Source organism: Macrobrachium nipponense, chromosome 1 (assembly GCF_015104395.2).
Source record: "Macrobrachium nipponense isolate FS-2020 chromosome 1, ASM1510439v2, whole genome shotgun sequence".
NCBI classification, from domain to species: Eukaryota; Metazoa; Arthropoda; class Malacostraca; order Decapoda; family Palaemonidae; genus Macrobrachium; species Macrobrachium nipponense.
The window spans coordinates 144,759,075-144,773,173 of NC_087200.1; the positions used below are offsets into that span (position 1 = coordinate 144,759,075).

The following is a 14,099-nucleotide window of genomic DNA, read 5'->3' on the forward strand; positions in this document are numbered from 1 at the left end:
GCTGTGAAGAATATTGGCGTCGGAGACATTAATGCAAAGTTCTGGAAAGGGTTTGTATTATTGTCAGTCTCCTTCCTCCCCTTGCTAGAGGAAGGAGCGGGATTGCTTCTATGATTCTGATAAGAAACATAAAAAGGATGCTTATGTATAGGATTACCGCATCAATCATCCGACCAGCCAGTGTGAGTTTGAGTCGTATCCTCAACCCGAAGGACGAGGAATGGAGAGACGAAGCATGGAAGGGGGAGAGCCAGTCACTCTCGCATCCTTCTTACCTCTACAACTGCACACCATGGACGAGATGCAACTTGTCCTTTTGAAGGAGCTGTTTAAGCAAAACATCTTGCAAGCATCCACCACTGGTCCAGGGAAATGAGGTTCCAAGGACCTGTGGGCAGTCCCGAAGGGAAAGAAGGATATGGTCGCAATGACCCATCCACCTTCCTGTCCGACATATTCTTCGGAGTGATGTCCAGTACCCGTCCAATGGTCTATCCATCTGCAGCAAAGTCTCTCGCAGTCTCGTATCCCACTGCAGCGAAGTCTCTCGCAGTCTCGTATCCCACTGCAGCGAAGTCTCTCGCAGTCTCGTATCCCACTGCAGCGAAGTCTCTCGCAGTCTCGTATCCCACTGCAGCGAAGTCTCTCGCAGTCTCGTATCCCACTGCAGCGAAGTCTCTCGCAGTCTCGTATCCCACTGCAGCGAAAGTCTCTCGCAGTCTCATATCCCACTGCAGCGAAGTCTCTCGCAGTCTCGTATCCCACTGCAGCGAAGTCTCCCGCAGTCTCGTGTCCCACTGCAGCGAAGTCTCTCGCAGTCTCGTATCCCACTGCAGCGAAGTCTCTCGCGGTCTCGTCGTCTCCGCATTGGATGAAGACACCGACACTCCATGGTGGGTGTCGATAGTTATTGGTGCCTGAACACGCCAGTAGGACGAAGTAATAACTGATCTGGATCAACCGATACAAAGTCCACAGTACAGCTCGAGACAGTCTTGGATGCTTCGACAGCTGCCAACTGGCTGCGTTCGGTTATGTGAGGCAAGCTGTCCATGCATCTGAGGCGTAGTCACATGACCCTTGCCTTTTGAAGGGTTATGCCAAGAGACCATACAAATCGTCTATCTGTTGCCACCGATGCTGGAAGGCGAGATGATGATTCTCTCAAGGCATGTGCCCAACAGACGAAAGTCAATTGCCTTCTAGAAACCGAGGTCCCTGATGGCAAGACTGAAGTTCTCATAGTAGCTGAATCTCAACTAAGGAGAAACAATACTATGTGCCGTTGAAGACGAAGGTGATAGGTGAATGCAGACCTACGTCTTCACCACCGAATTGAGAGAAGTTAACTCTCAAGATTCTGAACGTAGATAAGTCCAGCCGATGACACCAACCAGCGAAGACGGCTTAATCCCTGTTATTTACAGAGGACTGAAAATGCTAAATCACTGCTTCATTGCTGTTCGGTGAGAAGTCGGAGTTGCAATGAAAACGGAGCACTTTTCAGTAATGAAAACACAGGGATTGTACTGCCTGAAGAACCGCTTCTCATGGGCTGAATCATCATCATCTTGTTCCCAGCTTTATCCATGGATGACATCTATATACTTGGAAGTAGAGCTGGCAGGGCGAGGAACAGGCGATGTCTTCCATTATACATCTACAATTCGAGGTGGACAATGAACAATTGCACACCTACGAATATGATATTGTTATAATACAATAAAGTTTCATACATACTTACCTGGCAGATATATACATAGCTGGGACGACGGAGTCTTAGCTATGTATATATCTGACAGGTAAGTTGATTGTATGAAAATGAGATATATTTAGAAGACAAACTCAGATGTCTGAAGAAATCATTCTGCGTCATTGCAGCAGCAGACTAGGCTACAGACTTCTGTTACCATGCAGTAAACCGAAAGATGATAGCGAGTCTAGTTAGATATCTCTGTCTGAAAATTCTTGCAATGTCAAAGGCGATGCAATAGAGATGGTCATTCATGTATGTGAGAATTTATGCCAACCAGAGACCTAAGTCTGTGATTGCCGGGCAGAGATTTGGTTCGGTAGTCAACCATCGCAGGGGAGAGAGACAAAACTCGACCATACTATTTCAGAGAGCCAGCTGGTACTGGGCTGCAGCAGGCAGGCAGCCCATATACCGCTAGCTCTCGCTCACTCATCATCCTGAGTTGCCAGGTAATCCATTCCAAGAAGGAATGCGTTCGGCTAGAACCATCGAGCGCAAAAAAAAAATACGCTCGAGCATTTGCATTTAATCGAAATGGATTTCGGTGAATGCAAACGCTGAGGTGTTGTTGTAACAATACCATAAGTATCTCAAAATCGAAACTGGTAACTCCTGGGAGGTTTGCAGGGCAGTCCCAAGTTGCAGTTCAATTAACCTGTTAAGCGTCACTCACGTAATAATACATTTACCGCGATCTACTCGGTAGCGCCTTCAACGGGATATTACGTTCAAGACTAACTGTGCTTGTCAAGCCGTCAGCCCCGTAATAATACGTTTACTCGTATAGAAAGTGTAGGAACATCATTTGGTAACACTCTCAGCACATGGGAAACTTATTTCCAGCCTGGCAACTCTTTCCTGATGGTCGCTTATGCTAGAAAACTACCTGTCCCTGTTGGTTTTCTTTCAATACGCTTCGGGCGTTTATCGAGGCAAATTGGATTTCGCGTCTTTCACAATGAATGTCCCAAAGAGGAAGCGTATTTCTTCAGGTGAGATCAATCAAATACTAGATGAGGAGTCTGATATTGATAACCTATTTGATGATGAGAGCTCTAGTTCTGAATCCTCCAGTGATGATACAAACTTTTCTTCCAATAGCGGGAGTGAAGATGACTTTTCTTTGCCGAGAGAGAGAGAGAGAGAGAGAGAGAGAGAGAGAGAGAGAGAGAGAGAGAGAGAGAGAGAGAGAGAATTTCCTACACTTAATTACAGTATGAATAATAAGCATAAAAATCAATAATAACTTTGAAAAACTATCATCAGTGCTATGATCGCTGATTACAAAAAAAGCATGACTGTACGTTAGCAGCGAGCTCATCCGGGGCGGACGCTTAACAGGTTAAGAAGATACTATTCATCTCGGTCACAACCCGTAGAGTTAACTATGGTATGTGCGTACGCCTTGGACAATTAAACTGATAACAGAAGCATGTCACGAGGGCAATATACGTAGTATATTTGTAGGTTCCTGTACATAGACCTCTATCCTAAATTCTCTTCCATTCGAAGAAGAAGAATAAGGACTGGAAGCCGACACCCTTCATTCTCTAATGAAGAGAGCGGAGGAGAAGTTTTCCCGAAGACAGACTTTTATGGTGATAACAGGATACCGAAGACGATAGTTCAAGCTGAACCGGATGTTCCTATCCGTTCTTCTCTATCCCGGGGTTGGCCGCCTACTGAGGCGACGGACTGTCAGGTCCATCCAGGCTGAGCCCCTCCCGAGATATTCTTCCTTCAGCAGCAATACTTCTCTTGAATGCTAGAAATTCCAGGAATTCGAGGATTTGGTGAGATTCCCGATTATCGTAGTAACAATTATCTGGGATTCTCGTCTCGCCCACTTTGGACCGTGGTTTCGCCCAAGTGTTTGCAGATCGTAGAAGACCAGAACACTCGGAGAGTGCTGGAAACTGAAGAATTCTAAGTGCTCGGCGAAACCCCAACCGAATTCGTCAGACGATCACAGGGTGGTGGTCCTCCCGATTCCCGTAGAAATCGAGGATAGGGCAAGATCCTTCCTCAACAACGGGGACTTACGTCCGGTAGGACCTGAAGGTCCCTTCAGGAATGCAGTCCCCAACGTGGAATCCTACGGAGAACGCTCTGCAGGATCCCTCCCCTTCCCGTCGCAGCCATAGAGAGAGAGGGAATGGGGGAGGAAGATTGGATACTCGCTCGCCTTCCCAGCAGAACTAGCAGTCGGAGAAGCGAGTACTGGCAGCCATCACCGTGCGGTGATGGCCGCTCAGAGTTTAGGAAAACATTACCGTGTGGAGAAAACGTTTTCCCGAGGAGGGTCACGAACTCGTACTGTAGGCTAAACATCTGCCACCACTGTGACCGTCGTCTGGGTGGGGCTGAGCGAGCACCTGACAGGAGAGCCGATACCATCCTCCGATGCGTCCCAGTCCTCGTCGAGGTCGAAACCTCTCAAGAGGACTGAAGGGGGAGCCCACCCTGGTCTCTGCGTGCGTGGTCCAGCGGGACCGTCACGTGAACGGCGGTGATGGTCACTCCGAGAGTCTGGGAAGCGTCATTCGTCCTCGCCAGCCCCCCACGATATCCTCCAACCACTTGAGCGAGGATCTGTTGGTCTCAAGACTGAACCAGGGTCGTGGCCAGACCGTAAGAAGTGCATTCATCACGGTCACTCCTGTTCGCCTCGTTCCTCCCGGTGTAGCCTGAGGAGGTTGAAGGGACAGGTAAAGGAGACCTGACGCTCCTACCCTGCCTACTAGCAGAACCAGTAGGCTAAGAGGACTGCAGGTGATCACCAACCCATGATGGCGATCGAGCTGCAGGTCTGGACCAGCGGTCTACTTGTGGGGCTGAGCGAGCACCTGACAGGAGAGCCGATACCATCCTCCGATGCATCCCAGTCCTTGTCAAGGTCGAAACCTCTCAAGAGGACTGAAGGGGGAGCCCACCCTGGTCTCTGCGTGCATGGTCCAGCGGGACCGTCACGTGAACGGCGGTGATGGTCACTCCGAGAGTCTGGGAAGCGTCATTCGTCCTCGCCACCCCCCCACGATCTCCTCCAACCACTTGAGCGAGGATCTGTTGGTCTCAAGACTGAACCAGGGTCGTGGCCGGACCGTAAGAAGTGCATTCATCGCGGTCACTCCTGTTCGCCTCGTTCCTCCCGGTGTAGCCTGAGGAGGTTGAAGGGACAGGTAAAGGAGACCTGATGCTCCTACCCTGCCTACTAGCAGAACCAGTAGGCTAAGAGGACTGCAGGTGATCACCAACCCATGGTGGCGATCGAGCTGCAGGTCTGGACCAGCGGTCTACTTGTGGAGAAACGCTGGACCAAGGAATGGAGCGTCGGTCTCTTACATCAGGGGAGCTGCTACGAGAGCTCCTCCCCTGCCTACCGGTAGGCTGAGAGGACTGTAGGCGATCATAAACCCACGGTGATGATCGAGCTGCCGGTCTGGACCAGCAGTCTTCTTGCGGAGAAACGCTGGACCAAGGATGGAGCGTCAAGGCTGGGAGGACTGCAGGCGATCACCAACCACGGTGACAGTTGAGCTGCAGGTCTGGACCAGCAGTCTCCTTCCGGAGAAGCGCTGGACCGACGACGGTAGTGTCGGTCTCATGTGTCAGGGGAGCTGCTACCAGTCATGCAAGCCGTCCGGTCCCGGTGGGAGCGACGGTTGGGTGACTGGTAGTGTCCACTAACGAGGTGAGAGCGAGCACCGTCCTCTCGATGCGCCCAGGTGAGGCTGAACCAGGTCCAGGCGAGGCTGGACCTGGTGGCCAGGGGGGGGAGCCTCTTCCCAGCCTCGCTACGTAAACGGTCTGGTGGGAACGTCATGTCAACCCTGGGAACCGGCATATCGCTGGCCTGGTGGGAGTCGCCTGAGCGACTGCCACCAGTCTTCCGCTCCGTGCCTGGGTCCTGGTGGCGAGCAGGCTCGGCTGCCTGGACCCTGGCTGCACGGTCACCTGCGGGCGACCGTACACTCGGTACCTTTCGCGAACGAGTGGCCAAGACAGTCCCTGGCACCGAGGCAGAACCTCTGGCGCCAGGAGAGGAGGTACCGATGTTAGCCGGTACCCCTCCGGTCCCCCTCATCTTCTTCCTTGCGGAAGGAGAGACGGGCCCCGTTCCCAAAGGAACAGGAGGACCAGCGGAAGCCCCAACTGTCCCATCGGAGTAGGACAGACCCTTAGAGGTCTCTGAGCAAGACTTCTTAGGGGGGGAGGAGGCTACCTTCTTCTTCGGCTGGGGGGCTCGGAAGTCGAAGGGGAAGAGGCGGCAGAAGACAACGGCGACACCTTCCTCTTCTTCCTGGACTTGCTCTTTGCCAGTTTCCTCAGGACAACTGACAGGTACTCCATCCAATCCGGAGTTGGGGCAGTTGCGGTAGCAACACGGCCCAAATGCACCTGTCCGGAGGGACCTGCGGGAGCAGCACTTTAGAGAACGCTTCCTTGAGGAGGGCTATGAAACTCTTACCTGGCAGGCGAAACGTCTGCCACCCCCGAGACTGGTCGGTCACATGAACGCGACTGTCGTCTGGGTGGGGCTGAGCGTGCACCTGAGAGGCGACAGCCGATACCGTCCTCCGACTCTTCCAAGTCCTCGTTGAGGCCGAAACCTCTCTGAAAGAAAAGGATTAATTAAAAGAGGACTGGATGGCCGGCCTCCACCGGTCTCTGCGTGCATGGACCTGCGGGAACTTCACGTCAACCCTGGGCACCGGACGATCGCTGCGAGAGCAATCACTGGTCTGGCGAGAGTCACCCGAGCGACTCCTACCATTTTCTGCTCAGTGCCTGTGTCCTGACACGGTGAGCGTACTCAGCAGTCTGAACCCTGGCTGCACAGTCACCCGTAGGTGACCGTACACTCGGTAACGCTCGCAAGCGGGTGGCCGAGACGGTTCCCGGTCCGGAGGTGGAACCTTCAGAACCGGGAGAGGAGATACCAGCAGTGGCTGGTACCTCCATGGTCCCCGTCTGCTTCCTCCCCGAGGAAGGAGAGACGGGCCTTGTTCCCGAAGGAACGGGAGGACCAGCAGAAGACCCACCTGTCTCACCGGAGCGAGACAGACCCTTAGAAGTCCCGTGACGAGACTTCTTAGGGGGGGGGACCACCTTCTCTTTTACGGCAAAGGGGAGGAGGCATGAAGATATGATGATCTCGAAGAGGAGGATGAAGACACTTGATGAGCTCTTTTCCTCTTCGGTTCCTCCTCCTGCCAGACTTCTACCATCAGGAGTAGATAAACCTCACAGGGCAGCACGACAGCTTCGTCCAGTGACATAACTCCTAGGTAGTAGTGGTAATGAATATGATTATCAGCAGGAGATGAGTACACACACTCGAGGACTGGTACGCAACATGCTACAAGTCATAGGTACAATTCCAAGGTTAGGATAACCAATACAAAGAGCATCCAACCATTACTGCTGAAAACACAATCACCACTAGTCTGTAAAATAAGGAAAAAAAAAATTAAAGTAATGAAGATACTACTCACACATCCAAGGGCGCCACCCTCCGAAGTGAGAGGAGATCCCCCAACATCAGCACCGCACGCCCATCCTTCTACCTTCTTCCGATAGTAAGTGAAAGGAAGAAGAAGAGAATTACCATAACAACAAAACACGGAAAAACCTTGAGGTTCCCTTGGTAATTCCCAAGCGTGAGCGTATTTTCCGGATGAATACATGTCCCGAAGAATGTAAATATGTTGGCATACATTAGCTGCCGGCTCTTGACACAAGGAGAGGGGCGGTTACAAAGGCTATCACAAAAAGTGGGTTTGTATATTAATTGAAAAACCAAGGACAAACCTTTGTTTAGTATTAATATCAAACATCGTATATGCATAATTCTTTAAATACAAAAAATAAACCAAAAGGATCCCACCGGGAAAAAAGATTAACGACCAGTCAGCTGGAGCTCACAAACACACCCGAGGAAGAAGGCTGAAAGTAAAGTGGAGTATTTACATCTGGGCAGGCTAGCCTGCCCCACGGTAGTTACTGCCTAACCACCTTGTTCAAGATTCAACGGCCATAATTCCAGCTACGCCGAAAGTATATTCCTATTGTTAAAGGACCGAAAGGTTTGTATTACGTATCGGAACAAATACTACTAGTAAGTCGTTGTATGTGTGAATCTCCGACAGGTTGTTCCTGAGTATGCAACGAGCACTTGGGACATGGTACCATTCGCTTCTCTTCAGGCGCCAACTGGGTGTAGTGTGGCTGCATATAGGAAATACTGCTGATTGCAGGTGAGCGGGAACTGGACGCCTGGGCTCATACATTTCCAATGAAGTGAGTTCAAGTTGAGCTGCAATCTCAGCAATCGAGCATTCTAACACTGCATTCTTTTCAATATGACTTGAACTCTCATGTTCTCTTTTTAATATGACTTGAACTCTCATGTTCAAAAGGAACACAATAATCATACACTGGGTGGCATTCGGCCACTGGGTGCTTGGCCTCTTTACGCTTGGGACTGGATTTTAGGTGCTGGAAGCTTGGATATTGGCGCTTGGACTCTGAACGCACTATGCGTTCATAATTTGTGCGTTCGACCACAGGGCGCTCAGATACTGAACATTCATATACCTGGCGCTTGGACACTGGGCGCTCTGAAACTGCATAACCATATATCATATAATATGTGTTCATCACATAATGGACATTCATCACACACTGGCTGTTCACCTTACACTATGTGCATGGTTACTGGGCACTTGAACACTTTCTTATGAGCAGAGCTAATTGGCACCTGACCGGGGCTCTCCCAAGAACTACAAACTGGGAGTGGACTGTACTCTTGCTCTTGAGCATATTTACCGAACAAAGGAGTAACAGCTACTGATGTAGAAGAACTTTTCAGCGGCCTCGATACATTAGAAAAACGTTCAAAGGCCCCCATATTGGTGTTCTTCGGATTCGCGGACTCACACATATGCAGGTTTCTCTCTGGAACATATCCTCCATTATTCGCAGAAAATTTGCCTATTCGTTGCATTTTTCTATGAGAAATATCCACAAATTCCTGTTTTTATCAATTTTATCACAAAATGCACTTTTTGTGATAAAACTATTAAGAAAACCAGGTATAAACATTTTCAGTGGGTTTTTCTTGAGTTTTAACTAACAAAATAGCCGTTTTAAGCATTTTTATAGGGGTTCCAACTATTTGCGGGCTAACTATTCGCAGGGGTGTCTGGTACGCATCCCCAGCAAATACGGGGGACCACTGTACTTCGCCCTCTACAAAGGTAGTCCCTGGTTATTGGCGGGGGTTCTGTCCTGACAGCTTAACGATAAACGAAAATTGCCAATAACCAAAAATCAACAGTTTACAGCGTTAATAACTGGTTAATGGCACCTCTGTTAGGTATGTATTAGCCCAATAACTCTATTATCGATGCCAATAGCTGGAAATTACTGATTTTTGGAGCTAGACAAGCCCCATAAAACTGGATCACAGATAAGCAGGGACTACCATACACACCTGTATCTGAATCAATTGAGAAAAAGCATTAACATTCATATGATGATATGGGTGCCTTTCCAATGGCTGCCTAAAGAGTCCTGGGATACACTTTCAACAGGTTCGTCTGTGGGAGCAACTAGCTGTGGGCAAACACCATTGACCTCCCTTGGACTGTTAGTTTGCTTTCTCCATGGGGCAGGGGAGCTTAGCGGGGACAGGTCTAGGAGCGTTGGTGGGACGGATAGCCACCTCCTCCATCTGCACATGGAGACTGGCAATGGCCCTGGCACTGGATTCTGAAGAAAGGAGCCAGGAATTGGAGTTGACGGAAAAGTTGGAGGAGAAGTAATGGGAGAACAGGCAAAGGCAAAACAGATACAGGAGCACTGATATTATCAACTCTTGGTGAACTCACCGACTAGTGGTATAAGCCTCAGCTCTAGCAGCCACTTTCCTACTTCTGCCACGTTTAAGTTTCATTAAATGAGAATCTAATACCTGTCATTTCCCCTCATCCCAGTCTTTACACTTGTCGAAAGTCAGAGTTCAAGAACAAACTTGTCCTCTGCGCATACTACACACAGTATGGGAGTCATATTTAGCCGAAGTCAGTCACGTTTTGCACACCTTGGCTGCAAAACCTAATATACTAAATGAACTAATCTGATATAATTCAATCAAAAGTCAAATTCGGGAGTCAAATCAGTGATAAAAGTCACATCTAAGCTAATATAATTAGTGCTACTAAAGTTGTGGAATACGTCACCCAACCGGTGAAAAATCACAACCATCCGGTGACCAAAAAATTTAGAGCTGCTCAACCACCATGTAATGTCATTCACTGGCAGAAACAAATTGATCCTTTTAGCAACGTTTTATCTGTTCTTTGCTGAAAGAGGGTGGGGACAAGTTACCTACATCCAAAACAAAAGAGTGCTACAGCGATTTCCAAAATTTTTCAAATTTCTATCTGCCATTAGTGTTAGAAACTTATAACTATATAGTAATTACTAAGTAAGTTACTTATATAAAACTAAATATTAATTTTTACCACAACCAAGAAAGAACATTATACAATATTCAATCTGTATTTTCAATGACACTGCAGTATTACAACCAAAAATAAAGAAAAAATCATGCAACTTACCTGGGATGTGCACAAGAATGGACAATTTTCTCCAGTTGATTTTGTGGACCACAGATTTGGGCAGCACTGAAGCACCTGACATATCAAACTCAGGAAATCATTGACACCATTAGCTGTAGTAGCAATAGGAATGTTTGCAGTTGTTGTATATCTCTTGAACCTTGAAAGGTAATCAAAAGTGAGCACGCACGCCTGATAGTTTTATACAATGGGGAATGAATTATAATACCACTAATCACTTGTCATAGTAATCATCTACTACACTGTCTTAATCCTAGATAGTTGCTTCTTATGTATACACAGGTTTGTAATGGTACCTTTAAAAGAAAACAGAGCTTACTTTGCTTTGAATACCATAGGATGCCACGATGAAGGAATATTCTGAGATTCATTTACACTGCGTTCCAGTTCTCTTAGTGCTCTGGTAGGAATGTAAGCAGCATTGATTGTCATTGCCAGCACTTCTCGTAACACCAATTCAACTGAACCAGGGCCAACACTCTGAGACTGCTTGGCTACAAAAATAAAAACCGGTAAAATTAACAGACTGTATAGAAAGTTGGAAATAATTCAAAATATGAAATTCTGATTAAACATTTTCAAAACACAAACCTATCACTTTTACACAGCCTTTTCATCTCTGCATAAAATCCCAGATATCTTCATCCTAAACAGAAGACAAAATAGGTAGTTCAGCAGCCCCCAGCACATTGAAGTAAGCACATTGGTTTCATTAGGACCCCAGTGAATATGTCACACTTTCTAAGGTCATACCTAATTAAATGATAGACAAAAGGGTTGCAGCTCTTACACTTGTCCCATCCGTTTCTTGGGACATACATTTCACTGCCTAACCTCATGAAGGAAAAGTCAGGTCAGAAGACAGGCATGTAAGGTGAAAGTACTACTGGGTTTGTAATAGAAAACAAAGTTAGTTTTTAAGAATGATATTTGTTTCATTAACCCTTAACCCTTAATGGACAGGGTAAAAAATCAATATGCTGCATCCCAGGCCACAGAAACTTAAAGGTCGACCAATTTAAGTTAAAAAAAAAAAGTCAATGGAAAGAGGAAGATATGCAAATGTACATGGTGTAAATTTTTTTTTTTTTAATTTTCCCTTATTTCCACTGGAAGTTGAAAAATTAAGTTTTCATTATATGTAAAACTAATATTGTAATACAGTAGTGCCTCAGGATACAAAATTAATCCGTTCCGAAGCGGCCTTTGTAACCTGATTTTTTCGTAACTCGAACTACATTTTACATGTAAATTGCCTAATTCGTTCCAAGCCCTACAAAAACACCACAGTAAATTTTATAATATGTAAAGCTATATTGACCAATAAACAATGAAATACAACAATTTGGACCATTCAATACCTAACAACCTTTATTGTAGTACACACCCATAAATAAAGTGTATTAGTGTACATGGTACAAGAAATACTGTACGTACATGTACGTACATATGTAGTAAAATGTAGAACCTTACCTTTCAAGTGAGGCGATCTCCGAAAGTGGCGACAGACGAGGAGGACAAACGGCAGAAAACATGAACACTTAACTTTACGAAACACATTAAAAAATGGCAGAAAACATTAACACTAAACTTTATGAAACACATTAACCCTTAAACGCTGAAGTGGTATTTTAGAAATTGTCTCCCGTATGCCGGCGGCGTTCGCGAGTGAGCACCGAAGCGGAAATTTTTTTTTTTTCAAAAAATCACAGCACGCTTAGTTTTCAAGATTAAGAGTTCATTTTTGGCTCCTTTTTTTGCCATTGCCTGAAGTTTAGTATGCAACCATCAGAAATGAAAAAAAATATCATTATCATATATAAATATTGGGATATATGACAGCGCGAAAAAAAATTTCATATATAATTGTATACAAATCACGCTGTGAGCAAAACGGTTGAAGCTAACGAGTTAATTTTTTTTCGTTGTATTGTACACTAAATTGTGATCATTTTGGTATATAACACATTGTAAAACAATCAAGGCAACACAGAGAAAATATTATCACAAAATGATGCATGAATTTGTAACGTGCGGACGTAAAAAAAAGTTTTCAAAAATTCACCATAAATCGAAATATTGTCCTAGAGACTTCCCGTTTGTTGCAAAATTAAGGTAATTGATTGAATATTACTAGACTGTAAGTGTTGTAGCTTACAATTGCAGTTTTTGACCATTTCGGTCGAGTTAAAGTTGACTGACGGACGAATTTTTTCTATTTATTGTTATTTATATGAAAATATTTCAAAACTGATAAAAGCTACAACCATAGGTTGTTTTTTGTTGTATTCTACATGAAATTGCACACATTTTCATATATAAAACTTTATGTAACGGCTAATTTAAAATGGTGCAAACATTACGACAATCGGACGAAAAAATTTATGATTTTTTTGAAAGAGTTACCGCGCGGACGTAAGGAAAAAGTTTATTTCATAAATTTACCATAAATCGAAATATTGTGCAAGAGACTTTCAATTTGTCGCAAAATAAAGGTAAATGATTGAATATTACTAGAATGTAATAGTTTTAGCTTACAATTGCGTTTTTTTACCATTTCAGTCGAGTCAAAGTTGACCGAAGGTTGAAATTTTGGCACTTATCGTTATTTATATGAAAATATTTCAAAACTGATAAAAGCTACTATCATGGGTTGTTTTTAATTGTATTCTACATGAAATTGCGCACAATTTCATATATAAAACTTTATGTAACAGCTAATTTGAAATGGTGCAAACATTACGACATTCGGACGAAAAAATTTCTGATTTTTTTCGAAAGAGTTACCGAGCGGACGTAAGGAAATTTTTTTTTTTCCCTAAATTCACCATAAATCGAAATATTGTGCTAAAGACCATTTCAGTAGAGTCAAAGTTCACCGAAGGTTGATATTTTGGCACATCGTTATTTATATAAAAAAATTTCAAAACTGATAAAAGCTACAACCATTTGTTGTTTTTGGTTGTATTCTACATGAAATTGTGCACATTTTTATATATAAAACTTCATGTAACAGCTAATTTAAAATGGTGCAAACATTACGACAATCGGACGGAAAAATGTATGATTTTTTCGGAAGAGTTACTGCGCGGACGTAAGGAAAAAGTTTATTTCATAAATTCACCATAAATCGAAATATTGTGCTAAAGACTTCCAATTTGTTGCAAAATAAAGGTAAATGATTGAATATTACTAGAATGTAAGAGTTTTAGCTTAAAATTGCGGTTTTTCGACCATTTCGGTAGAGTCAAAGTTGACCGAATGTTGATATTTTGGCACATCGTTATTTATATGAAAATATTTCAAAACTGATAAAAGCTACAACCATGGGTTGTTTTTGGTTGTATTCTACATGAAATTGCACACATTTTTATATATAAAACTTTATGTAACGGCTAATTTGTAAAATGGTGCAAACATTACGACAATCGGACAAAAAAATTTATGATTTTTTCGGAAGTTACTGCGCGGACATAAGGAGAAAGTGTTTTTTCATAAATTTACCATGAATCAAAATATTGTGCTAGAGACTTTCAATTTGTTGCAAAATGAAGGTAAATGATTGAATATTACAGTGGTACCTCGACATACAAAAAGCTCAACTTACGAAAAACTCAAGATACGAAAGCAAGTACAAAAAATTTTACAGCTCTACATATGAAAAGTTTTCAAGATACGAAAGGTTGTTGCTGTAAAGT

The 14,099-nt window shown here is 44.7% G+C and overlaps 1 protein-coding gene across 1 annotated transcript in view; it reads right to left on the minus strand.

Annotated features, from left to right (window-relative positions):
- Positions 1-14,099, minus strand: part of LOC135218964 (scm-like with four MBT domains protein 2) — a 61,543-nt gene that overhangs the window by 27,682 nt on the left and 19,762 nt on the right. Inside the window, exons 3-4 of the mRNA XM_064255401.1 lie at positions 10,721-10,895; positions 10,381-10,540 (exon numbers count right to left, since the gene is read on the minus strand). Coding sequence (XP_064111471.1) covers positions 10,381-10,540; positions 10,721-10,895 — 335 coding nt within the window. The remainder of the gene's footprint in view (positions 1-10,380; positions 10,541-10,720; positions 10,896-14,099) is intronic.